Source organism: Salvelinus namaycush, chromosome 19 (assembly GCF_016432855.1).
Source record: "Salvelinus namaycush isolate Seneca chromosome 19, SaNama_1.0, whole genome shotgun sequence".
Lineage (NCBI taxonomy): Eukaryota > Metazoa > Chordata > Actinopteri > Salmoniformes > Salmonidae > Salvelinus > Salvelinus namaycush.
Window position 1 is genome coordinate 45,349,071 of NC_052325.1, and position 25,912 is coordinate 45,374,982.

General features: G+C 44.5%; 1 protein-coding gene across 1 annotated transcript in view; it reads left to right on the forward strand.

Moving 5' to 3' along the window:
- Window positions 1-25,912, forward strand: part of LOC120064471 (E3 ubiquitin-protein ligase MYCBP2-like) — a 110,129-nt gene that overhangs the window by 31,860 nt on the left and 52,357 nt on the right. The window contains exons 11-25 of the mRNA XM_039015067.1: window positions 886-1,058; window positions 1,265-1,409; window positions 1,842-2,051; window positions 2,372-2,427; window positions 2,653-2,768; window positions 3,110-3,207; window positions 3,950-4,066; window positions 8,822-9,058; window positions 11,558-11,690; window positions 17,002-17,136; window positions 21,863-23,524; window positions 23,854-24,023; window positions 24,391-24,635; window positions 24,984-25,151; window positions 25,338-25,495. Coding sequence (XP_038870995.1) covers window positions 886-1,058; window positions 1,265-1,409; window positions 1,842-2,051; window positions 2,372-2,427; window positions 2,653-2,768; window positions 3,110-3,207; window positions 3,950-4,066; window positions 8,822-9,058; window positions 11,558-11,690; window positions 17,002-17,136; window positions 21,863-23,524; window positions 23,854-24,023; window positions 24,391-24,635; window positions 24,984-25,151; window positions 25,338-25,495 — 3,823 coding nt within the window. The remainder of the gene's footprint in view (window positions 1-885; window positions 1,059-1,264; window positions 1,410-1,841; window positions 2,052-2,371; window positions 2,428-2,652; window positions 2,769-3,109; window positions 3,208-3,949; window positions 4,067-8,821; window positions 9,059-11,557; window positions 11,691-17,001; window positions 17,137-21,862; window positions 23,525-23,853; window positions 24,024-24,390; window positions 24,636-24,983; window positions 25,152-25,337; window positions 25,496-25,912) is intronic.

The window sequence follows — 25,912 nt, forward strand, 5'->3', positions numbered from 1 at the left end:
CAGTGCTTAAGACCATTGTGCCACTCGGGAGGCCACCACCTGGACAGACCTGAAGGTTTCTGGAAGTCCATTCTCTGGACCGATGAGTCCAAAATTGACCTTTTTGTTCACAAGCAACACCGCTACGTTTTGCGATAACCCAACACTGCCTACCATCAAAATAACCTTATCCCAACAGTCAAGCATGGTGATGGGAATGTCAAGATCTGGGGCTGTTTTTCCTCCTCTGAACCTGGACGACTCCACATCATTAAGGGAACCATATATTCTGAGGTTTACCAGGAGATTCTGGAACAGAATGTCAGTCCATCAGTCAAGGAGCTAAAGCTGGGTCGAAAATGGGTCTTCCATCAAGACAACGACCCAAAGTATTCAAGTAAATCTACCAAAGAATGGCTCAGGAGAAAGAATATTTGTGTTTTGGATTGGCCATGTCAAAGTCCTGACCTAAATCCAATCGAGATGCTGTGGCAGGACCTGAAGCAGGCAGTTCATGCCAGACAATTCTCAAACCTCACTCAATTGGGTGAGTTCTGTAAGGAGGAGTGGGCAAATATCCCTCAAAACAGATGTCAGAAACTGATTACTGGCTATAGGAGACGTTTACTCCAAGTTATCGCTGCTAATGGAGATGCCACAAGCTATTGGGGTTCACATAGTTTTGCACACATCAAATCTGAGTTTCGGTTAAATAAACCACTTTTGTTAAATTAACAATGAAAATATATCATATTTTTGTTTCTGTCATTTACTTGGAATGTCTTTATTACAAATTTGGTTTTATTTTAATATTTATCGCAAATGAATGACCAGCCCTGTAGGGTTCTCATACTTTAAAGCAAGACTTCCCTCTCCTTCCCCCTTTCCCTCCCCCTCTCACTCCAGGTGTGTAAGGCCCACACAGGTATCCTGGGCAAGGGGCTGGCCCTGTCCCACTCCCCCACCATCCTGGAGGCTCTGGAGGGCAACCTGCCCCTGCACCTGCAGACCAACGAGCACTCTTTCCTTGAGGACTTAATCACCTGCGAGCAGAACTCCAGCGGAGGACGCCTGGCCAGGTGAGAGAGATGGAGACGGCATGTAGACACAAACACACAGGCACACATGTCCACGTACACACACACACTGCGTGAAACAAAGCTCAGCTCATAGCCAGTTAAGCTGTGAAGAACAGCTATGAATATTCCCACTTTGTGGTACATTTCTTTGTCTCTTGGCCAGGTTGTAAATAAATAGTTAATGAAATGTACCACCCTTCCCCCAGGTGGCTGCAACCGGACTCATACGCGGACCCCCAGAAGACGTCTCTGATCCTGAACAAGGACGACATCTGCTGCGGCTGGCCCACTACAGTGGCCGTCCAGACCAAAGACCAGTACGGAGACGTGGTGCATGTGCCCAACATGAAGGTCAGGGTTTTGAATTGTTCTGTTCTGTTACTTCATGTCATAGAAAGCCTACATCGTCACATGATTGTTTGTAGTGACAGATTAGACCCGAAACATACACTTATGTTTGCCGCACACTACCTATTCAGACTGTTAGCTAACCTGCCATTCAGACTGGCTACCAAGCCACTGAAATTTGCTTTAACTTGGGACATTTTCAACTCTGGTCACAAGCTCTCTAGTTGCCAACCATTAAGTCGCTGAGTGTCCCCTTGTGTGCATCGAAAATGACTGGTTCCTGGTAGCTAGATCACTGATATCCTCACCAGATGTTATACCACTGTAATGTTATCAGATTTTCATTGTGAACATAAATAGACTATGTTAGCTAACATTTGCGAACTGTACACCTTGTTGAAGGCATCCCATGTCTCTCCCTCTCCTCTCCCCCAGGTGGAGGTGAAGGCGGTGCCTGTCTCCCAGAAGAAATCCATGCAGCAGGAGTGCATGAGGAAGCTGCAGCGTCTCCCAGGCAGTGCCAACCCCTCCTCCTCGGGCACTGCTGACCTGACCTTCGGGGGCCTGCCCATGCCCAAGCTGGAGGCCACTTACGAGCCCATGATCGTCAAGGAGGCGCGCTACATCGCCATCACAATGATGAAGGTTGGGCAACCATAAACCTGTGACCTTAGAGATCAAACAGATTTGTTTAGATGTTTATATTAAAATGAATGTTTTATCTTTATGCGTTGGACTGAAATGAATTTATTAGCTTGTATGTGAAGAATAGTGGTTTGTTTTCTACCTGGGCCCTTGTTCACCTCCCTCCACATATCTTCTAGATCTGGAGGGGAAAGCAACATGGCAGAACCTAGGTGAAGCTGTTGCTCACCAGACCCCTGTTTCCTTGAGAAATAGTTTGTTTTTAGAGCGTAACCTACCTGTATTATGTTTTTGACACCATGCTTATCCTCTTTGTCCAGGCCTATGAGAATTACTCGTTCGAGGAGCTTCGCTTTGCTTCGCCCACTCCAAAGAGGTAATAGATGAGATACAGTTCAATCAAGTGCAGCAAAAGTAATTGAATGTAAACAAACTCCTTTACAATTTAGTCGTTTAGCAGACACTCTTATCCAGAGCGACTTACAGTAGTGAGTGCATACATTTCCGTACTCCATTTGAACCTAGGTTTGATGACATGAGAAGTGAGGTCGAAGTGGATTTGGATTTAAACGTATTCATCCCTGTGTCTCTCCCCCGCCAGGCCCAGTGAGAACATGTTGATCTGGGCCAACACAGACGGGACCTACAGCGCCAACTGGACCCCCGGGGCTGTGGGCCTCTATACCATTCACGTCACCATCGACAGCATCGAGATCGGTAAACCAGACCAGGGTTGGGGTCACTTCTAATTATAATATCATTTCATTGTAATAAGTGAACAGAGATTCAATTTCCAGTTCCCATTTCCTCTATTTAAATTGGACTAGAGTTCAAGTCAGGTCAACATAACTTGTGTCAATGTGTAATTTTTGAGTTTTCTGTTCATTGAAAGTTTGGCACAAGCACTCAAAAAATGTACGTTGGTATTGTGTTTAGTCTAAGATTAGAGAAAATAAATGTATTAGTTAGTACAATGTATTCAACATATATTAGTTGTTAATATTAATGAAAGTTATCTGCTAGCTGAGTGTTGACTATGTGTGTGTTTAACCCACTAGATGCTGGTCTGGAGGTGGAGGTGAAAGACCCTCCTAAAGGCATGATCCCACCTGGCACACAGATGGTTAAACCCAAGGCCGAGCCCCAACCTAGCAAGGTGAGACCGACACACCTGAGAACACATACTCATCTGAGAACAGACCAAAGAACCGGAGAACACACCGTCACAGCCAGTGGTGTCTGTTGTGTGTTCATTTACTGTTTGTATCGGGTCCTCTGTTTCCTCCAGGTGTTGTCAGTGTCTGGCTGCAATCCATAGGATAATTGTTTTCACGTCTTGTTCACTCTCATTCTAACTGGTGCTTATCTGTGTGGACATTTTATAATAAAGAAAATTGTGTTGCGCGAGGGTTGTATGTTTAATACAGTGAATATTTTCCACTGTCCACAAACCATGTTCTGTGATCATTGTTTTTGGGGCTGACTATTATCAAACAGACAATGGGGAAACAAACTGCACATTTCCACTCAGCTCTTTGTCTCTCCCTTCTGATCTTGTGTACAGTGGATCATATCCAGCACCATCAGAGAACTGGGTCGATGGTAGGGTTTATTATGGTTTGAATATTCTTTATTTAACCAGGGAATTTTTATTGAGATGAACAATTCTTGTTTCAAGTCAACCCTGGGTTTGGACTGACCAACCAGCAGTGTTCCGAATGGAGTATTTCTACGCTTTCTCCCACTATTTTGCTTTGTGGGCGCGCGTGTGTGTGTGTGAATGTATACACTGTTTGTGTGTCTGTCGTCTTCCCCTCTGCTGCCACTTCTTTTTCTCTTTCCCCTCCTGAGGTTCCTGCAGCTCACTGTCTCCCCGTCTGTCTCTCTGCTTCTCTCAGGTCTGCAAATTTGTGTCCATGGACAGTGCAGGCCTCCGCGTGCGTAGTCACCCCTCCCTGCAGAGCGAACAGATAGGCATAGTGCAAGTCAATGGCACCATCACTTTCGTTGATGAGGTAAACTGCTCTAGACCAGGCGATTTGATCATGTCATACCGTTACTCTTCTCTTTGACCTTTGACCTTTTTCTGTTTTTTATTTTAATTAACTAGGACTGAATCCTAACTTGGGATCCAAGTGTGTGACCTTAATCCTTTACACTCTTGGGAATTAGCCTATGTGAATAGGGCTATATTGAAGTGTTTCCTACAGAAGAAATATGAAAGCGTATGCATAAGCATGGTTGTAATTGAAAGGGAACAGTTTGTAGATTATTTTTAGACCAAAGGTGAGGGCACAACATTTCACCTGACACAAGACTGAATCCAAACATTACACTGTTGATTTTATGTGCATTTTACATTTACTGTACTTTTCGCCGCATTTGCTGATAAATAAAATCTGAAAATACTCTGTAAAATTCAGTTTCCGGGATTTTGCAACCCTAACCTCAAACTTTCGCTCAAGTTGTGGTCAATCTGGGAGTTGAGTTGAAATTTGAGGTATTATGCACAGATCACAAGTCAGGATTCAGTCCTTGCAGTCTACAGAGTAATTTTGTACGACTGTTTTGATTACAGAAGAACTGTGCAGTGAGTCTACCACTTTCTAGTGATTAGTGCTTCTCTTCTGAGCTCACTTATTTGTTACCTTTGTGTTGTTTTATACACATGCGAGACACAGAGGCTGCAGCGAGAGAGAAAAAACTAAATTAAACCTTAAAGCTCAGTGATGTTATTCTGAGATTAGTGTGTTTCACACAACATGACACTCCAAACATGCTGCCAAGCATGCTCCATTTATTTTAGGACTGGTTTTAAACCTGGGTTTTACATTTTGCACCACTCAGTATAGGTAACTCTGCCTTCCTTGTTGATTCTGGGTTTCTGGAGCCATTCAGCTCAGTTGACTCTGTTTCCATAGTGACAGGAGGGGGTATGCCTGTGCTCTCTTCCCTCTGTTGCTTGTTTTCCCATAGATCCACAATGATGATGGTGTTTGGCTCAGGCTGAATGATGAGACAGTAAAGAAGTATGTGCCCAACATGAATAGGTACACTGAAGCCTGGTGCCTCTCTTTTAACCAGCACGTGGGCAGGAGCCTGCTGGTCCCAGCCGACGTAAGTAAAATGAAGATCAGTCAGTCAGTCAGTCTATATGATAGCAGGGTAGTCTACCCCCTATGCTGCTCTTTTGGGGAAAGCATCACAGATCATGAGAGACCCCTCACGACCAGACCTTCACGCAAACAAATGGTAGCATAAGGGCAACATGCATGCCTTAACTCATGTCTGAGGGGATGAGGAAAAGGTTCACTTTAATGTTACTAGAATGTGTTCGGTTGGACATGGCTCTTGAAAAAAACCTGCATGATCAGTTAATACATGTTTAATGCATTGAAGTCATCCCCAATGCAGTTATTGACCAAAAAGATAGAGGTAGTAGATGAGCTATTTCAGTGTTTAGTTTAAAATGGTATTAGCTGCACAGTCTGCGATTATCTTCACCTCTTCCTCATTGCTTTCTTCTCACCCAAGCTTCACAAGCACAGGCACCTCAGAGCAAAATAAAAAAGTTTTGAAATATCATATATTTGCTCCATGACACAAACAACCTCAAAACTCTAAAGGCTGGTTGCTTAGACTCAGATTAAGCCTTGTCCTGGCCTAAAAAAAAAACATTTTTAAATTGTCTTTTTCATTTGAGCATGCTTTTTATTCCAGGACTAGGTTTAATCTGGGACCGGGAAACTAGCCCTGTCTAATCAGGGACTTCATGGTTGGATAGATTAGAAAATGTTTACATTCATTAATTAAAAGGCATTGCCTATGTATTGACCATCAATTTTAAGAATAACTGTGTTCTGTCATGAAGCAATCATTGGTCCCCAACACCACTTCATATGGAAATTGTGCTTCTACCACTCCACAATTCTGCCTATGCATTGGGCTGCTGAGGCTTGTAAGGTTCAGAGGCTTCTATTTTTAGGGCATTGTCAAAAACAACATGACACACTACATTCTATATGTGGAAGATTTTTTTTTCTTTTTTAAAGTGATTTTCTGTCTTTTTAAACTTCAAAATACTTGAAAAATGAATAAAAGTCTGAGCTCAATATGATCGTTTCACTATTACCAGTAACCCAAAAGTGGTTTTAAAAATGCCTCTCCAACACAAAATGTGGGAAATAAAATGTGGGGAAAATAACAAAATGTTCACCATGACACTTCACAGGAAGGAAGCTAATATTTGACAGACTTTGTCAACGTTCTGAATCGTTCACAACATTTTGCCATTCCTTCACGATTGCTTGAGTACAAAGCCTATTTGGTCACCCCGTCAAAATTGGTGACAGCTCACTCTTCTCAAGTTCAATTACAAAATAACTTAAGAACCAACAAAATTGCTGAAGAACCCCCCCCAAAAAAACATTTATTCCAAAGAAATACATTGACGCTTTTTCCTTCCCTATTTCTCACGCTCAAATCAAAATGTATTGGTCACATACACATATTTGGCTGATGTTATTGCAGGTTTAGTGAAATGCTTGTGTTCCTAGCTCCAACAGTGCAGTAATATCTAACAATTCACAGCAATACGCACATCTCAAAGTCAAATAATGGATTAAGAAATATGTAAATATTAGAATGAGAAATGTTGGCGTGACATTGACTAAAATACAGTATATACAGTGCCAGTTTGGACACACCTACTCATTCAAGAGTTTTTTTCTTTTTTACTATTTTCTACATTGTTAAATAATAGTGAAGACATCAAAACAATGAAACAACACACATGGAATCGTGTAGTAACCAAAAAAGTGTTAAACAAATCAAAATATATTTTAGATTCTTCAAAGTTGCCACCCTTTTCCTTGATAGCTTTGCACTATCTTGGCATTCTCTCAACCAGCTTCACCTGGAATGCTTTTCCAACAGTCTTGAAGGGGTTCCCACATATGCTGGGCACTTGTTGGCTGCTTTTTGGATCACTCTGTGGTCCAAATCATCCCAAACCATCTCATTTGGGTTGAGGTCGGGGGATTGTGGAGGCCAGGTCATCTGATGATGACTCAGGTGAGTTGTCTGATGTGTATGTCTTGGCTGCTCTGTTTTTTTTCAGTCCATCTGTTATTTCTACATGGCTTATTGAAACCCCTTCCCCCCCTGTGAACTTATATAATTTGAGTTATAGTTGCCATCAGGGACATGATTTTTTTAACCACAGTTGCATCACTTTCTGAATAGTTTATTTTAAGAACACTGTCATTCTACCTCCATTCTCCTTTAGGAATCAGCTATTCAGTGAAGGTTAAATTGTTATGCTGTCTGTGCTGTGATATCTTTTCTCATTTCACTTGAAATTCGAGCCTTTGATGAAAATTGATAACACGTATTGATAACACTGACATCATTTGTGTGTTGAGGGTTAATGACAGTGATGTCAGTAAGTTACATGTTGCTTTTGTAGGAGAAGGTAGATGACATATTGCCTACTGTATGTGTCTAGTACTGTGGCCCCATATGACATATCGCCTACTGTATGTGTCTAGTATTGTGGCCCCATATGACATATCGCCTACTGTATGTGTCTAGTACTGTGGCCCCATATGACATATCGCCTACTGTATGTGTCTAGTACTGTGGCCCCATATGACATATCGCCTACTGTATGTGTCTAGTACTGTGGCCCCATATGACATATCGCCTACTGTATGTGTCTAGTACTGTGGCCCCATATGACATATCGCCTACTGTATGTGTCTAGTACTGTGGCCCCATATGACATATCGCCTACTGTATGTGTCTAGTACTGTGCCCCCATTTGTGAGAGCATGCCTTACAAATAAGAGTCTATCTTACCCACACTGCATTTTCTTGATAACATTTTTGAATCGGACCATTTCCTTTTGGGCATATCTATTTTAGAGAAACATTGATGCAACAATTTGATGAGTTCATGTAGAATATCAAATTCATAGTATTCCTAGCAATTTGTTTTAAATCTTTAGGTTTACTTTCACTGTACCTTTCACACATGTTCAGTGTTTATGGTTGAGTAAATGTACAGTTGAAACATATTTCAAGCCTGTGCAGTATGAAGTGATACATCATTTTTATTTATGCATTTATCATACTTTGTCATCACACTTTTTGAGAACTTTTTGGTGGCATTCAGGTGTTAATGAAGCCTGTGTTCTTGTCCACTTCATGCCATTGAGACAGTATCAGCCCAACAACCAGCTGTGCACTTGATGCTCACAGGGTGTCCTCGAAAATGTGTTAGTCATTGCTGCAACATTTAAGTAAGCGTTTTGCTCTGTCAACATTTAAGTAAACGTTAGGCTCTATGTCAACATTTGTTAGAGTGGATCCTACTGGTTTTGTTGAACTGATAGCTCTGTGGACAGTACTGTAAAGCTGTAACCGCTATGCTGGAACTTTGATCATTTGATAATCTGAGACACTGGCCACGTTACATCCTCTCTCATAAGACACATAGTTTCATCCTGATTCCTTATAACTATGTCATCGCATCAGACATCCATTACTACTGGTCTCCTAACCTAACCCAGCCTGATTGGTGTTAATGCTAGTCAATTCCCTCTTGCAGGAGGCCAGGGGCCAATTGGAGCAGTCTTCTAACCTAACCTAGCCTGATTGGTGTTAATGCTAGTCAATTCCCTCTTGCAGGAGGCCAGGGGCCAATTGGAGCAGTCTCCTAACCTAACCTAGCCTGATTGGTGTTAATGCTAGTCAATTCCCTCTTGCAGGAGGCCAGGGGCCAATTGGAGCAGTGTGTTAAGGAGGTGAGCGCCAGCGGCCGCCCCTCCCAAGAGGCCCCCTCCATGCAGGAGCAGGACAGGGTGAGGCAGGGCGGCGGCGGCCCTGGGCTTTATAAGGTAGTGAAGACGGGCCCCTCGGGTCACAACATCAGAAGCTGCCCACACCTTAGGGGTATCCCCATTGGAATGTTAGTACTTGGGAACAAGTTCAAGGCAGTAGGCGAGGTATGATTGTGTGACTTAAATTATTTATAGTGGAGGCCGATAAATTATAATAAGGCTATCTATAAAAAAATATTTAAAAGGGCAACACAAACGAGCATAATATCTATATAACTAAAAATGGGCATTAGAACTACAGCACAGTTCTTATGCCTGTCTCTTTTGTTGCCCTCTACCTTGCTCTCTTTGCTAACACAGACCGAAGTCGTTGTAATGTGTTTGGTTTCCCCCTTTTGCTTGTAAATTGGTTGACTTGTTTTGCCTTCAGAAAGTATTCATACCCCTTGACTTATTCCACATTTTGTTTTGTTACAGCGTGAATTCAAAATTTTATGAAATACATGTTTTTCTCTCACCCAATCTGCACATAATACCCCATAATGACTAAATGAAAACATGTTTTGAAAAAGAAATGCAGAAATATCTGTTATGTAAGTATTCACTCCCCTGAGTCAATACTTTGTTGAAGCCCCTTTGGCATCGATTACAGCTGTGAATTGTTCTGGATAAGTCTCTAAGACTGTGGTCACCAACCTGTCGATCGCGATTGACTTGTCGATCTCTAAGGCATTTCTAGTCGATCGACAAACATTTATGTAAAAAACCCAATGATAAAGCCTTGTGTTCCTTTTTTTTTTTTTTTTTGTCTCGGCTGTTGTTGGAAGGTGCAGCCAATTCAGCTGCCCTGTGCGCCGGGTAGGCAAACTGTTGCCATTTCTTGTGTCCGAAGGTACAAACTCTGCCTTCCCGGTGGGCCTGGAGAGGAAATCATGTGCACTATGCCACCGCTGGCCAATCAGATGGCTCAATGACCCAGTCTGCAGTAACTTAGCAGGCATAAAAAACTCCTCACTCCTCCCCAACTCATGGCTGTCCTGTTGACTTGTACCAGACTGTGACCCTTCTCCTTTCCATAGTATCCCTGATGTCTAACAATAACATGTTCCAACAGAATGTAAATGTTCTGCATTCCCCTCTCTCCCTCAGTAACATTAATAAGGATATTTCATATTTCAAGTTTAGAACCAATCAATAGTGACTGGGTGTATTGATACACCATCCAAATTGTAACTAATAACTTCACCATGCTCAAAGGGATAGTCAGCTTTAAAAAATTAAAAAATAAACATGTTTTACCCATCTACCAATAGGTTCCCTTGTTTGCGAGGCATTGGAAAACCTCCCTGGTCTTTGTGGTTGAATCTGTGTTTGAAAGTCACTGCTCAACTGAGGGACCTTACAGATAATTGTATGTGTGTGGTACAGAGATGAGGTAGCCATTCAACAATCATGTTAAATGCTATTATTGCACTCATTGCAGCTTTTCATTTTTAATTAATTTGTAAGAAAATAATTCCACGTTGACATTATGTGGTAGGGTGTTGTGTGTAGGCCAGTAGCAAAAAAAATCTCTATTTAATCAATTTTAAATTCAGGCTGTAAAATGTCAAGGGGTGTGAATACTTTCTGAAGGCATGTACTTTGCCATTGAAAGGGTGAATACACAAAATGACTGTGGGTGTGTGTGCTCTGTCAATTCTCCGGGTGGTGGCTCTTTAATTAACACACTCCAATGGCTACAGCATTTTGCGTTTATACATTTTAGTTTGTTTAAACTATATACAATGATCTTAATTTATTCATCATTAGAAACAAATGAGATATTTCTGAGGTTTCCATTTTTTGATCCTTCACTACTTTTTAACATTGGATTCTTGAAATGCTGAAGCCATACTGTATCTCAGATTAATCTTTCCCCTCTTACACCTTCTGTTGAATTTGTTTCTCGGGGCACATTTTGATGCGCTTTAAAATGTCTTGACCCAATGTACTGAATGGTGCTTACTTGACCTCTGTTAGGAGGATGTGGTGTGTCATGCTTTTACTAGAATGCCCTCTCTGAACCAATGGCTCTCCGGCTCTTTCTCAATTCATCTTTCCTTGAGTCCACACGGCCTATATCCTCACCTCCTTCTCAAACCGCATTGGAGAAGGAGGTATGAGGGGAGGAACCTAGGACGACCTCCTCCAATAGGGTTGAGACGGTGACAAGGATATAGGACGTGAGGACTACTAGGATACAAGGAATCATGGAAAGACTCACTAACCCTCTCTCTAAGCACTTATTAACATTTACACTTTCCATCTGCGTCTGTATGTCTAAAGTGGTGATTTTCTTTCAGGACTTTTACAAAACCAAACAAACATGCATTTACCTTTCAATATGATTGACTTTTAGAGTAAGTTCTTAAATTGATTCTCTTTATACAGTATGAAATTGCTCTGTAGGGATGATGTTGTACATTTTGTATAAGGGGATGGGATGGTATTTGTGAGAAATGTGTGTGAGGATGGTGCTGTGTGTGTGAGAGGACTAGCATGTGTGTGTAGATGGATAAAGAGCCTTGTGTTGTCCATCAGGTGATAAGCACGGAGGGGACGTGGGTGCAGGACTAGCGTGTGTGTGTGTAGATGGATAAAGAGCCTTGTGTTGTCCATCAGGTGATAAACACAGAGGGGACGTGGGTCCAGTTGGACAAGAATAGCGTGGTGGAGTTCTGCGAGAGCAACAAAGGAGAGGCCTGGGCTCTGGCCCGAGACCATGGTGGAAACCAGTACCTACGACAAGGGGAAGGTAAGAGACCCAATAATTACCTTTTTACTTACCTTAATGCTTTGAGACCTCTGTAATCTTTGTAGATCAGGGCCCATATCACAAAGCATCTCAACAGTTCCTAGCAATCCTGTTGACCTGTTTTAAGACAACAAAAACTGAAAGCAAATCAAATTTTATTTGTTGCATGCGCTGAATACAACATGTGTAGTAGACCTTACAGTGAAATGTTTACTTACAAGTCCTTAACCAACAATGCAGTTCTAAGAAAATACCTCAAACAAGTACGAGTTAAGAATAACAAATAATTAAAGAGCAGCAGTAAATACCAATAGCGTGGCTATATACAGGGGGTACCAGTACAGAGTCAATGTGCGGGGGCACTGGTGTCGAGGTAATTGAGGTAATATTTAGATGTAGGTAGAGTTATTAAAGTGACTATGCATAGATAATAACAGAGTAGCAGCTGTGTAAAGGGGAGGGGGGCAATGCAAATAGTCCGTGTAGCCATTTGATTAGCTGTTCAGGAGACTTATGGCTTGGGGGTAGAAACAGTTTAGAAGCCTCTTGGACCTAGACTTGGCGCTCTGGTACCGCCTGCTGTGCGGCAGCAGAGAGAACAGTCTATGACTAGGGTGGCTGCAGTCTGACAATTTTTAGAGCCTTCCTCTGACACCGCCTGGTATAGAGGTCCTGGATGGCAGGAAGCTTGGCCCCGGTGATGTACTGGGCCGTACGCACTACCCTCTGTCAGATGCCGGGCAGTTTCCATACCAGGCAGTGATGCAACCTGTCAGATGCTCTCGATAGTGCAGCTGTAAAACCTTTTGAGGATCTGAGAAACAATGCCAAATCTTTTCAGTCTCCTGTTCACGACTGTTTTGGTGTGCTTGGACCATGTTAGTTTGCTGATGTGGACGCCAAGGAACTTGAAGCTCTCAACCTGCTCCACTACAGCCCTGTTGATGAGAATGGGGGTGTGCTCGGTCCTCCTTTTCCTATAGTCCACAATCGCCTTTGTCTTGATCACGTTGAGGGAGAGGTTGTTGTCCTTGCACCACACGGACAGGTCTCTGACCTCCCTATAGGCTGTCTCATCGTTGTCTGTGATCAGGCCTACCACTGTTGTGTCATCTGCAAACTTAATGATGGTGTTGGAGTCGTACCTTGCCACACAGTCGTGGGTGAACAGGGAGTACAGGAGGGAACTGAGCATGCAACACTGAGGGGCCCTCGTGTTGAGGATCAGCGTGGCAGATGTGTTGCTACCTACCCTTACCACCTGGAGGCGGCCCGTCAGGAAGTCCAGGATCCAGTTGCAGATGGAGGTGTTTAGTCCCAGGGTCCTTAGCCTAGTGATGAGCTTTGAGGGCACTATGGTGTTGAACGCTGAGCTGTAGTCAATGAATAGCATTCTCACAGGTGTTCCTTTTGTCCAGGTGTGAAAGGACAGTGTGGAGTGCAATAGAGATTGCATCATCTGTGGATCTGTTGGTGCAGTATGCGAATTGGAGTGGGTCTAGGGTTTCTGGGATAATGGTGTTGTGAGCCATGACCAGCCTTTCAAAGCATTTCATGGCTACAGACATGAGTGCTACAGGTCAGTAGTCATTTAGGCAGGTTACCTTTGTGTTCTTGGGCACAGGGACTATGGTGGTCTGCTTGAAACATGTTGGTATTACAGACTCAGACAGGGAGAGGTTGAAAATGTCAGTGAAGACACCTTCCAGTTGGTCAGCGCATGCGGCCTTGTGAATGTTGACCTGTTTAAAGGTCTTACTCACATCGGCTGCGGAGAGCGTGATCACACAGTCGTCCGGAACAGCTGATGCTCTCATGCATGTTTCAGTGTTACTTGCCTCGAAGCGAGAATATTAGTTATTTAGCTCGTCTGGTAGGCTCGTGTCACTGGGCAGCTCTCGGCTGTGCTTCCCTTTGTACTCTGTAATAGTTTGCAAGCCCTGCTACATCCGACGAGCGTCGGAGCCGGTGTAGTATGGTTCGATCTTAGTCCTGTATTGACGCTATGCCTGTTTGATGGTCCGTCGGAGGGCATAGCAGGATTTCTTATAAGCTTCCGGGTTAGAGCTATTAAGTCTATGTCTGGTAACACTAATGTTAATGAATTACCGTCATGTGTTTTGAAGGTCATGTGTTTTGAAGCAAATGCTCACCTTCAATGGCCACTGGCACGCTGGAGAAGTGTGCTCTTCATGGATGAATCCTGGTTTCAACTGTACCGGGCAGATGGCAGACCATGGTCTGGTCGCAGTTGTAAATGAGAACTTGTTCTCAACTAGCCTACCTGGTTAAATAAAGGTAAAATAAATAAAATAAAATGGTGGCAGTGGGATTATGCTATAAGCTACGGACAACAAACACAATTGCATTGTATCGATGGCAATTTGAATGCACAGATACCATGAGAGATCCTGAGGCCCATGGTAGTTCCATTAATCCTCCGCCATCACCTCATGTTTCAGCATGATAATGCACGGCCCCATGTTGCAAGGATCTGGACACAATTCCTGGAAGCTGATAATGTCCCAGTTCTTTCATGGCCTGCATACTCAGAGGACATGTCACCCATTGAGTATGTTTGGGATGCTCTGGATTGACGCGTACGACAGCGTGTTCCAGTTCCCACCAATATCCAGCAACTTCACACAGCCATTGTGGAGGAGTGGGACAACATTCCACAGGCCACAATCAACAGCCTGATTAACTCTATGCGAAGGAGATGTGTCGCGCCGCATGAGGAAAATGGTGGTCAAAGCAGATTACTGACCTGTTTTCTGATCCATGCTCCTTTTTTTTAGGTATCTGTGACCAACCGATCCATATCTGTATTCCCAGTCGTAAAATCCATAGATTAGGGCCTAAAGAATTTATTTTAATTGATTGATTTCCTTATATGAACTGTAACTCTGTAGAGTCTTTGCAATTGTTACATGTTGCATTTATACACTTTTGGTTAAGTTTACTTCCATTCATTTTTTTAAACCAGTAACGGTTACCTTCAGATGAGTCCTGTACCATTCGGACGGTACAGACGTTTTTGGGAGAAGACCGATTTTTCCAGGTTGTCTCATGGTTTGACAAACACCGTTCTAATTCTGCCACCTTTCACCGCAGATACGGAAGTGCTATATCGTCAAAAAACCTTGATTCTTTGGTCAGTGAACCATTTATGTGTTTATTTTGAGGTGTGCTTTGGATCATTGTAATGCTGGAAGATCCAACCATGGCCCAGTTTAAGCTTCCTAGCAGAGGCAGTCAGGTTTTGAGTCCATGATACCATGTATCCTAACAAGTTGTCCAGGGCCTTTGGAATAAAAACAGCCCCACAACTTCACAGCGGGGATGAGGTACTTTTCTTCATAGCTACCTTTCTGTCTATGCCAACCCACCTCTGGTGTTTGTTTCCAAAAAGCTCTATTTTTGTTTCATCTGACACCTCACAAGTCCTCAACTGGGGCGGCAGGTAGCCTAGTGGTTAAAGTGTTGAACTAGTAACCGAAAGGTTGCAAGATTGTATCCCCAAGCTGACAAGGTAAAAATCTGTCGTTCTGCCCCTGAACAAGGCAGTTTTACCCACTGTTCCTAGGCCGTCATTGAAAATAAGAATTTGTTCTTAACTGCCTTGCCTAGTTAAATATAGGTACATTTAAAAAATAAAATAAAAAATAAATAAAAATAAAAATAAAAAAACCTTGAGGCTGGTGTTTTGAGGGTACTATTAACCTGTCTAGGCCCCTCGCCAACAGCCAATAAAATTGCAGGGCGCCGAATACAAATCAACAGAAATCTCATAAATCAAATTTCTCAAACATACAAGTATTAGGCACCATTTTAAAGATACAATTCTCGTTAATCCAGCCACAGTGTCTGATTTCATAAATGCTTTACAGCGAAAGCTCCACAAACGATTATGTTAGGTCACCACCAAGTCACAGAAAAACCCAGCCATTTTTCCCGCCAAAGAGGAGTCACAAAAAGCACAAATAGAGATAAAATGAATCACTAACCTTTGATGATCTTCATCAGATGACACTCATAGGACTTCATGTTACACAATACATGTATGTTTTGTTCGGTAAAGTTCATATTTATATCCAAAAATCGTATTTTACATTGGTGTGCTAGATTCAGTAGTTCCAAAACATGCAGTGATATTGCAGAGAGCCACATGAATTCACAGAAATACTCATAATAAATGTTGATGAAAATACAGCTATTATACATGAAACTTTAGATACACTTTTCCTTAATGCAACCGCTGTGTCAGATTTTTTTAAAAACTTACGGAAAAAGCATAATCTGAGAACGGCGCTCAGAGCCCAAACCAGCCAGAGAAATATCCACCATGTTGGGTAGTCAACATTATTCATAAATAGCATTATAAATATTCACTTAACTTTGATGATCTTTATCAGAATGCACTCCCAGGAATCGCAGTTCCACAATAAATGCTTGTTTTGTTAGATAATGTCCATCATTTATGTCCATTTATGTCCAATAGCTTATTTTGTTAGGGCGTTTGGTAAACAATCCAAAAGCGCGATCTGGTCCATTCGGACGAAACGTTCAAGAAGTTATATTACAGGTCGAAGAAACTTGTCAAACTAATAAGTATAGAATCAATCTTTAGGATGTTTTTATCATAAAAGTTCAATAATGTTCCAACTGGAGAATTCCATTGTCTAGAAAAGCACTGGAAGAGAGCTACCTCTCAAGTGAATGCGCATGACTGAGAACGAGGCTGTAGGCAGACCCCTTAGTCAAACAGCTCCCATCCGGCCCCCCTTCACACAAGCAGCCTGAAACAACGTTCTAAAAACGGTTGACATCTAGTGGAAGCCTTAGGAAGTGAAAAATAACCCATATCCCACTGTGTATTCGATAGGGGTGAGTTCAAACCTCAGATTTCCCACTTCCTGTTTGGATTTTTTTCTCAGGTTTTTGCCTGCTATATGAGTTCTGTTATACTCACAGACATCATTCAAACAGTTTTAGAAACTTGAGTGTGTTCTATCCAATACTAATAATAATTATGCATATATTAGCATCTGGGACTGAGTAGGAGGCAGTTCACTCTGGGCACGCTATTCATCCAAAAGTGAAAATGCTGCCACCTATCCCAAACAAGTTTAAATGAAGCTGTCAGTTGAGGACTTGTGAGGCATCCGTTTTCAGCTGTGCTAACATAATTGCAAAAGGGTTTTCTAATGATCAGTTAGCCTTTTAAAATGAATCTAACGTGTGAATGGATGTTTTGGTTGCTGTTGTTGGTGGAGCCAACGTGGTCCAGCTCTGTCTTCTCTCCCAACAGAACAAAGCCTGCTAGAGCATGGGACCCAGACCCCCCCAAATAGCCCCTTTTCTGTCCAGGCCTTCAACAGTGCTGCTGGAGCCATTGGGGCCTACGAGACACAGGGCTTCAACTATGGCATCTCAAACAACAAAGGTGAGGCCAGCCGGGGGACTTGGATACGTCACTGGGTGGGAGAGGGATGCCTACACTGAGTGTACAAAACATTAGGAACACCTTCCTAATATTGAGTTGCACCCCCATTTGCCCTCAACAGCCTCAATTATTCGGGGCATGGACTCTACAAGGTTTCAAAAGTATTCCACAGAGATGCGGGCTGATGTTTACTCCAATGCTTCCCACATTTGTATCAAGTTGGCTGGATGTCCTTTGGGTGGTTGACCATTCTTGATACAAGAAACTGTTGAGCGTGAAAATCCCAGCAGCATTGCAGTTCTCGACAAACTCAAAACCGGTGGGCCTGGCACCTACTACCATACCCCGTTCAAATGCACTTACATCTTTTGTCTTGCCCATTCACCCTCTGATTGGCACACACACGCAATCCATGTCTCAATTTTCTCAATGCTTAAAAATTATTCTGTAACCTGTCTCCTTCATCTACACTGATTTGAAGGTGACATTAATACAGGATCATAGCTTTCACCTGGTCAGTCTGTCATGGAAAGAGCAGGTGTTCCTAATGTTTTGTACAATCAGTGTACATGGACTTGGTAGCTACAGCTGCTTCTGCTTTAGGAAACTCCGAAATTGTTGCCTGAAGCAGAACCTTGGTCATGGTTATTAGGCATAAAACTTGATAAAATGATCAAACATGGAGTGAAATGAGCAGGTAGTGTATCTGTTGCATAGCGTTTTAAAACAAATCAAATCATATTTTATTTGTCACAAGCAGTTGTAGACCTTACGTGAAATGCTTACTTACAAGCCCTTAACCAACAATGCATTTCAAGAAATAGAAAATAATGATTAAATAAACTAAAGTAAAGAGTAAAATAAAACATAACACAATAAAATAATAAGGCTATATACAGGGGGTACCGGTACTGAGTCAATGTGCGGAGGTACAGGTTAGTCAAGGAATTTTGTACATGTAGATAGGGGTAAAGTGATTATGCATAGGTAATATACAGCGAGTAGCAACAGTGTAAAAACAAAAGGGGGGGGGGGTGTCAATGTAAATAGTCCGGGTGGCCATTTTGATTAATTGTATAGCATGGCTTGGGGGTAGAAGCTGTTAAGGAACATTTTGGACTGGGCCGTACGCACTACCCTCTGTAGCGCCTTACGGTTGGATGTCGAGCAGTTGCCATGATGCAACCAGTCAGGATGCAGCTGTAATACTTTTTGAGGATCTGTGGACCCATGCCAAATCTGTTCAGTCTCCTGAGGTGAAAAGGTGTTATTGTGCCCCCTTCACAACTGTCTTGGTGTGTTTGGACCATGATAGTTCGTTAGTGATGTGAACACCAAGGAACTTGAAATTTGACCCGCTCCACAACAGCCCCGTCGATGTTAGAGGGCCTGTTCGGCCTTCCTTTTCTTGTAGTCCACGATCAGCTCCTTTGTCTTGTTCACATTGAGGGAGAGGTTGTTGTCTCTGACCTCCTCTCAAAAGGCTGTCTCATCGTTGTCAGTGATCAGGCCTACCACTGTTGTGTCGTCAGCAAACTTAATGATGGTGTTGGAGTCGTGCTTGGCCACGCAGTTGTTGGGGTACAGGAGAGGACTAAGGACACACCCCTGAGGGGCCACGGTGTTGAGGATCAGCATGGAAGATGTGTTGTTGCCTACCCTTATCACCTGGGGGTGGCCTGTCAGGAAGTCCAGGATCCAGTTGCAGAGGGAGGTCTTTAGTCCCAGGGTCCTTAGCTTAGTGATGAGCTTTGTGGGCACTATGGTGTTGAACGCTGAGCTGTGGTCAATTAACAGCATTCTCACATAGGTGTTCCTTTTGTCCAGGTGGGAAAGGGCAGTGTGGAGTGCGATTGAGATTGCGTCTTCTGTGGATCTGTTTGGGCGGTACGCGACTTGGAGTGGGTCTAGGGTTTCCGGGATGATGGTGTTTGTGAGCCATGACCAGCCTTTCAAAGTACTTCATGGCTACCGATGTGAATGCTACAGGTGTTAGTCATTTATGCAGGTTACCTTTGCTTTCTTGGTCACAGGGACTATGGTGGTCTGCTTGAAACATGGGTATTACAGATTCGGTCAGGGAGAGGTTGAAAATGTCAGTGAAGACACTTGCCAGTTGGTCCGCACATGCTCTGAGGACACATCCTGGTAATCTGTCTGGCCCCGCAGCCTTGTGAATGTTGACCTGTTTAAAGGTTTTGCTCACATCGGCTATGGAGAGCGTGATCACACAGTCGTCCGGAACAGGTGGTGCTCTCATGCATGCTTCAGTGTTGCTTGTCTCGAAGCGAGTATAAAAGGCATTTAGCTTGTCTGGTTGGCTCGTGTCACTAGGCAGCTCACTGCTGGGTTTTCCTTTGTAATCCATAATAGTTTGCAAGCCCTGTCACATCCGACGAATGTCAAAGCCGTCGTAGTAGGATTAGGATTCAATCTTAGTCCTGTATTGACGCTTTGCCTGTTTGATGGTTCGTCTGAGGGCATATCGGGATTTCTTTTAAGCGTCCGGATTAGTGTCCCGTGTCTTGAAAGCACAGCTCTAGCTTTTAGCTCGATGCGGATGTTGCCTGTAATCAATGGCTTCTGGTTAGGATATGTACGTACGGATACTTTGGGGACGACGTCGTCGATTAACTTATTGACATTGCGTATGTTATCGTGCTTGTGTCTGTGCCAATGTTTGTGTTGCTTCACAGTCCCCGCTGTTCCATAAGGTGTTTTTGAATCTGTTTTTTTAAATCTAATTTAACCTGTGTGCCAGTAGTTCAGACAGCTCAGTGCATTCAACATGTCAATACCTCTCATAAATAAAAGTAATGATGAAGTCAATCTCTCCTCCACTTTCAGCCAGGAGAGATTGACATGCATATTACTAATATTACTTACTATTAAGTATCATTCAAGTATAACATGTATCAATATGTTTCCATTCACTCCATTATCCCAGCCCCGTGCTCAAACTGCTGTCTCCCAGCCCTAGTTCATGTATCTCGTACTACCCTTTTTTTCTGTTCTCTTATAGCTGCCTTAACTCCAACTGTCTGTTGTTCTGACTGTCCGTCTTTTGCTCTCCCAATGGTCATCCTCTCTCCCTCCTTTCTCACTGTGGTGTGTTTCCTTACCTGTTCTCTCTCCCTCCTCCTTTCTCACTGTGGTGTGTTTCCTTACCTGTTCTCTCTCCCTCCTTTCTCACTGTGGTGTGTTTCCTTACCTGTTCTCTCTCCCTCCTTTCTCACTGTGGTGTTTCCTTACCTGTTCTCTCTCCCTCCTTCCTCACTGTGGTGTGTTTCCTTACCTGTTCTCTCTCCCTCCTTTCTCACTGTGGTGTGTTTCCTTACCTGTTCTCTCTCCCTCCTTTCTCACTGTGGTGTGTTTCCTTACCTGTTCTCTCTCCCTCCTTTCTCACTGTGGTGTGTTTCCTTACCTGTTCTCTCTCCCTCCTTTCTCACTGTGGTGTGTTTCCTTACCTGTTCTCCCTCCTCCTTTCTCACTGTGGTGTGTTTCCTTACCTGTTCTCCCTCCTCCTTTCTCACTGTGGTGTGTTTCCTTACCTGTTCTCTCTCCCTCCTTTCTCACTGTGGTGTTTCCTTACCTGTTCTCTCTCCCTCCTTTCTCACTGTGGTGTGTTTCCTTACCTGTTCTCCCTCCTCCTTTCTCACTGTGGTGTGTTTCCTTACCTGTTCTCTCTCCCTCCTTTCTCACTGTGGTGTGTTTCCTTACCTGTTCTCTCTCCCTCCTCCTTTCTCACTGTGGTGTGTTTCCTTACCTGTTCTCTCTCCCTCCTCCTTTCTCACTGTGGTGTGTTTCCTTACCTGTTCTCTCTCCCTCCTCCTTTCTCACTGTGGTGTTTCCTTACCTGTTCTCTCTCCCTCCTCCTTTCTCACTGTGGTGTTTCCTTACCTGTTCTCTCTCCCTCCTTTCTCACTGTGGTGTGTTTCCTTACCTGTTCTCTCTCCCTCCTTCCTCTCTGTGACGGTGTCCCTGCATTCATGTCCTGTGTTTTCCTTTCCTGCAACTGTTTTCCGCTGTAGATGGTTCTTCATCACACAGCCTTGCATCTTCTCATGAGCGTGTGCACAAGAGCAGTATGTCCGCGGCTGGGCATGGTTCTGCTCTCTCATCTCTCGCTCTCAGGCAAAAGGGTGGGTAAACATACAGAATGCATGCGTCCTTCAGACTGAACACTACGTGTGAGTTACTGAGTCAGTTAATACTGAACAACAGGATACATGGGGTGGGAATAATGTCCCTAGACAGGATCCATTCTAAAGACCAATTATATAATACCTAGCCTGGGGGACAGTGCTGGGCTGGGCTTTTCTCATTTGTTGCACCATGATCCTTTTGCTACCTCTGTCCATGTTAGGGGCCTTCAGTGAATAGATGGACAGACCTTTCAGACATGCATAGGTTGATTTCAGATCATTTGGAAAACGTATGTCACTATTTCAAGGCCAATCAAGGCTCTTCATTACAGTCACTTACTGAAGTCAATTGGTCGACAACTTTCCAGTCTGAGGTTTCTTATTATTTCTTTTAACATCATTTTTTCAGACTTCTCTTCATTTCCTCCCATTTGTTTCACTTTATTTCCCTTTCATAATCCCTTTTGTTTTGACCCTTAGATGTTGAGTGTTGTACTCTGAGTAAACTGGATGTGCTGCCTTTTACGCTGAACCTCAATGAGTTATAGTATAACTGTTTCTATTTTGTGGCTATCTACTAGCCTCTAGACACCGGCAGAAAAGCCACTCCCCAAAACAGGAGGGTGGACGCTCCTCGGACCATTCCAAAAGCAAAGACCTGTCGGCCAGCGAGGCTCTGATCCTGAGGTCGGACACGGCCAAGTTGCGGTCAGACTCTCATAGCCGCTCTCACTCGCCCAACCATAACACCCTGCAGGCGCGGAAGGCCGAAGGGCGTGATCGTAACTCCTCCGGGCTGCGCGCCGAGTCGCCCAACCCTGGCTCCCGCTCCTCCTCGCTCAAGCAGAAGGGCCTGTCCTCCTCCTCGGGGAAGTATAGCCCCTCTAGCACCTCCTTGACGTGGTCCTCCTCCTCCCAGCATGACAAGAACCTTGCTCAGGACAAGAACCAACTAATTGACAAGAACATGCCACCAGACAAGAACCAACCCCATGACCAGAACCTCCCTCCCAAAGTCAGCCCCTCCAAGGCTCGGCTGGACCCGCCCAGAGAGAGGTCCAAGTCGGACTCGTACACACTGGACCCGGACACCCTACGGAAAAAGGTCCCTCTCACCTCGGAGCCACTGAGGGGAAGGTCCACCTCGCCTAAACCCAAACTATCTCCCAAGGACAGGTGCAGCAAAGAAGGTGACATGAACATGGAGAACCGCAGCCCATCGCCCCATGTGACCCAGGAGGACCTCCACAGGGAGGTGGTGATGTGTACGTCTATTGCTCTTCTTTCCGATGATGAAGGAAATGATGAGAACGTTGACGTGAGCAACACAGAGGAGGGCTCTTCCAATGTGCACTTCAGCATCGGCAAGGTGCCCATCAAGGATGAGCTGGAGAGCAGCCGCTCGTCGCCAAAAGTCAGCCGCAAGACCTCCAGCCGCCACGTGCACCCCAAGAAGGACAAGTCTGGCCCGCTCTTCAAGGGCGAGAGCTCATCAAGGCTCACCGAGACCACCAAGCAGGCTATGTCGCCCTCGGTGGCAGAGTGCGCCCGGTCGGTCTTCGCCGCGTTCCTCTGGCACGAGGGCATTGTCCACGACGCCATGGCCTGCTCCTCGTTCCTCAAGTTCAACCCGGAGCTGACCAAGGAGCACGCGCCCTTGCGCAGCTCGCTGGGTGGCCAGGGCGGCCAAGAGGAGAAGGAGAGCAAGCTGATGAACCGCCACTCGCTGGAGATATCCTCGGCCCTCAATATGTTCAACATTTCCCCACACGGGCCCGACATCTCCAAGATGGGCAGCATCAACAAGAACAAGGTCCTGTCCATGCTCAAAGAGCCACCACTGGCCGAGAAGTGCGAGGACGGCAAGGGGGAGCCCGTCTCCCACGAGATGACCTCTCATCCCTTCATGAGGGCCAAGTCCAACCTGCCGCTCACACTCCAGCACCTTGTTGCATTCTGGGAGGACATCTCCATGGCGACCATCAATGCAGCCACCCAGAACATGATTTTCCCCAGCCCGGGCTCCAGCGCCATCCTGAAGAAAAAGGAGAACGAGAAGGACAGTAAGAAGTCCAAGAAGGAGAAGAAGAAAAGAGAGAAGGCGGAGGTGCGCCCCAGGGGGAACCTGTTTGGTGAGATGGCCCAGCTGGCCATCGGGGGACCGGAGAAGGACACCATCTGTGAGCTTTGTGGGGAGTCACACCCTTACCCTGTCACCTACCACATGAGGCAGGCCCACCCAGGTAAGACCAACAATGGGTTTGGCTTTATTACATACGTTTAGAAATACACACGCCGTGTCACTGTGCGAGGTTAGCCTACCTCTCCACATATATAAAGGTCAGACATGAAAGTCCAGTGACAAACTATTTTGTTTTATTGATTGTGTGGAAGAAACGAAAGCTTTTAAAGCTGAACATGTCTTCGTACCGAGGCGGATGGTGGCTGACACCATATGCACTGTAGCTCTGCTCGTACAGCAGCACTACTCAAGACGATCTTAGCATAAGATGCATGTATATGTGTTCTATTTAAGTCTGTGGATCTTAGCATCGTCTGGTGTCTTGGGCAGGTTGTGGTCGCTACGCGGGAGGCCAGGGCTACAACAGTATCGGCCACTTCTGTGGGGGCTGGGCAGGAAACTGTGGAGACGGAGGGGTCGGTGGAAGTACCTGGTACCTGGTGTGTGACCGCTGCAGGGAGAAGTACCTGAGAGACAAGCAGACTGCGGCCAGGGAAAAGGTACTGTACTGCTCAACGCTTCAATAAATTGTTGTTTTGTATCTTTACACATGCATAATCATTTAATACATTTGTGTCAGTTAATAATTTCATAAAATTCTTCAAGCTCATGGGAACTTAACAAACAAATACTTGGATAGTTAACGAACATAAGCCCTTAACAATCAGGATTGAACACTAACATAGTATGCTCAATGTACTTATTTCTCACTGTAAAAGTACAAAGGATAACCTTACTCAACCATGTTCTTTCATAAACAACCTTGGTAATATGCTCGTGACAAGTCATACAATGCATTATTATGTTTCCCCAAACTTCGACCTCTTAACCACCACTTAAATTGAATCTCCCTCCCTCCCCATCCAGGTGAAGCAGTCGAGGAAGAAGCCCCTGCAGTTGAAGATGCCGCGGGCGCTGCCCACCATGGAGGCCCACCAGGTGATCCGTGCCAACGCCCTTTTCCTGCTTTCCCTACGCAGCGCCGCCAAGCCCAGCCTGCTGTGCCACCACCCGCCTCGCCCGCTTCACTCCATGCTGCCCAGCCTCAAGGAGGGCGTCTCCGACGAGATGCCCAACAAAATGGGCTGCCTCTACCTGCAGATGCTGGCCAGGTAAAAAAAATAGCTATTGTGATGAGGATCAAATTGAAAAGCACTGGAAAGATTGTGAGGGGGAAAAATGTAAGGTAATCTCTTTTTATTTTTGCCTCCCAGACAGTCTCCTTCTCTTTTGGTTTTATGCCCTTTGGGATGGCATCACACTTAAAGCGCTGTGGCAACGTTAATTGAAGTGATGATGATCATACATTTTGGTTGTGTATAGTGTCTTATCCATATCTCATGGGCATATTACACAGTGAAAACAGTCATGGAATTATTTGCTTTGAGGCAGCATCCACATGACCTAAACACAAAATATTTAAACTACATCTGTATGTAAACCTGTCTCCCCTCTTCCAGGCAACACACAGAGAACTTTGGTGGGTACCAGGATGAGAACCTGTTCCAGGATGAGATGAGGTACCTACATTCCACGTCTGTCCCTGCACCCTACATCTCAGTCACCCCCGACGCCTGCCCCAACGTGTTCGTGGAGCCCGAGAGCAACATGAAGTCTATGCCACCCAGGTAACACGCATAAAGACGACACATACACCTCTCTTTGAGAGTAGAGATGAGCAGACTGATTATGTCTGTGTTTATTGTATGTGGTTGTAGTGTATGTTATATCTGTGTGTGTGTATTTGTGTGTGCGAGAGAGACTTGTATCAGTGTGAAACAGATGGTCAACATTTCTGTGTTCATCTCTTGCAGTCTGAAGACCAGCCCAATCACAGATAGTGACTTGTCCAAGAGGACGGTGTTCCAGAGGTCTTACTCTGTAGTGGCCTCCGAGTATGACAAGAAGCACTTGGCCTCTCCAGCCAGGGTCAAAGCCGTGCCCAGACGCGGAGTCCACAGTGGGGATGCAGGTGGGTAAACCTTCCCCTGAACCACCAGACCAGAGGGCTTTGGGCCTACTTATTATTATTATTATTATTATTATTATTAGGGGTTATTATTATTATTATTATTATTAGGGGTTCAGCAGCGAAACTGTTAATAGGTGTAACAACATGAATTTGTGCATGAGGCAGAAATAGTGCGGTGCGACTCGAGTTTCGCCATCAGCTGGAAGACGGTGTTCCTTTTGGGTCAGTGGAGGAAAGGGAGAACAGAGGGATGTTGAGAGACGGACCCTCAGTCTGCTGTTCTCTCCCTCCGCCGAGACTGACCATCAGATGCAGGCACCATCAGCCCAGTAAAATAAAAAAGTGAATTATTTAAATGTATGCTCACTCAGCTGTGCCTCACAAGTAATACAACAACTGATTATATAGCCTACGAAT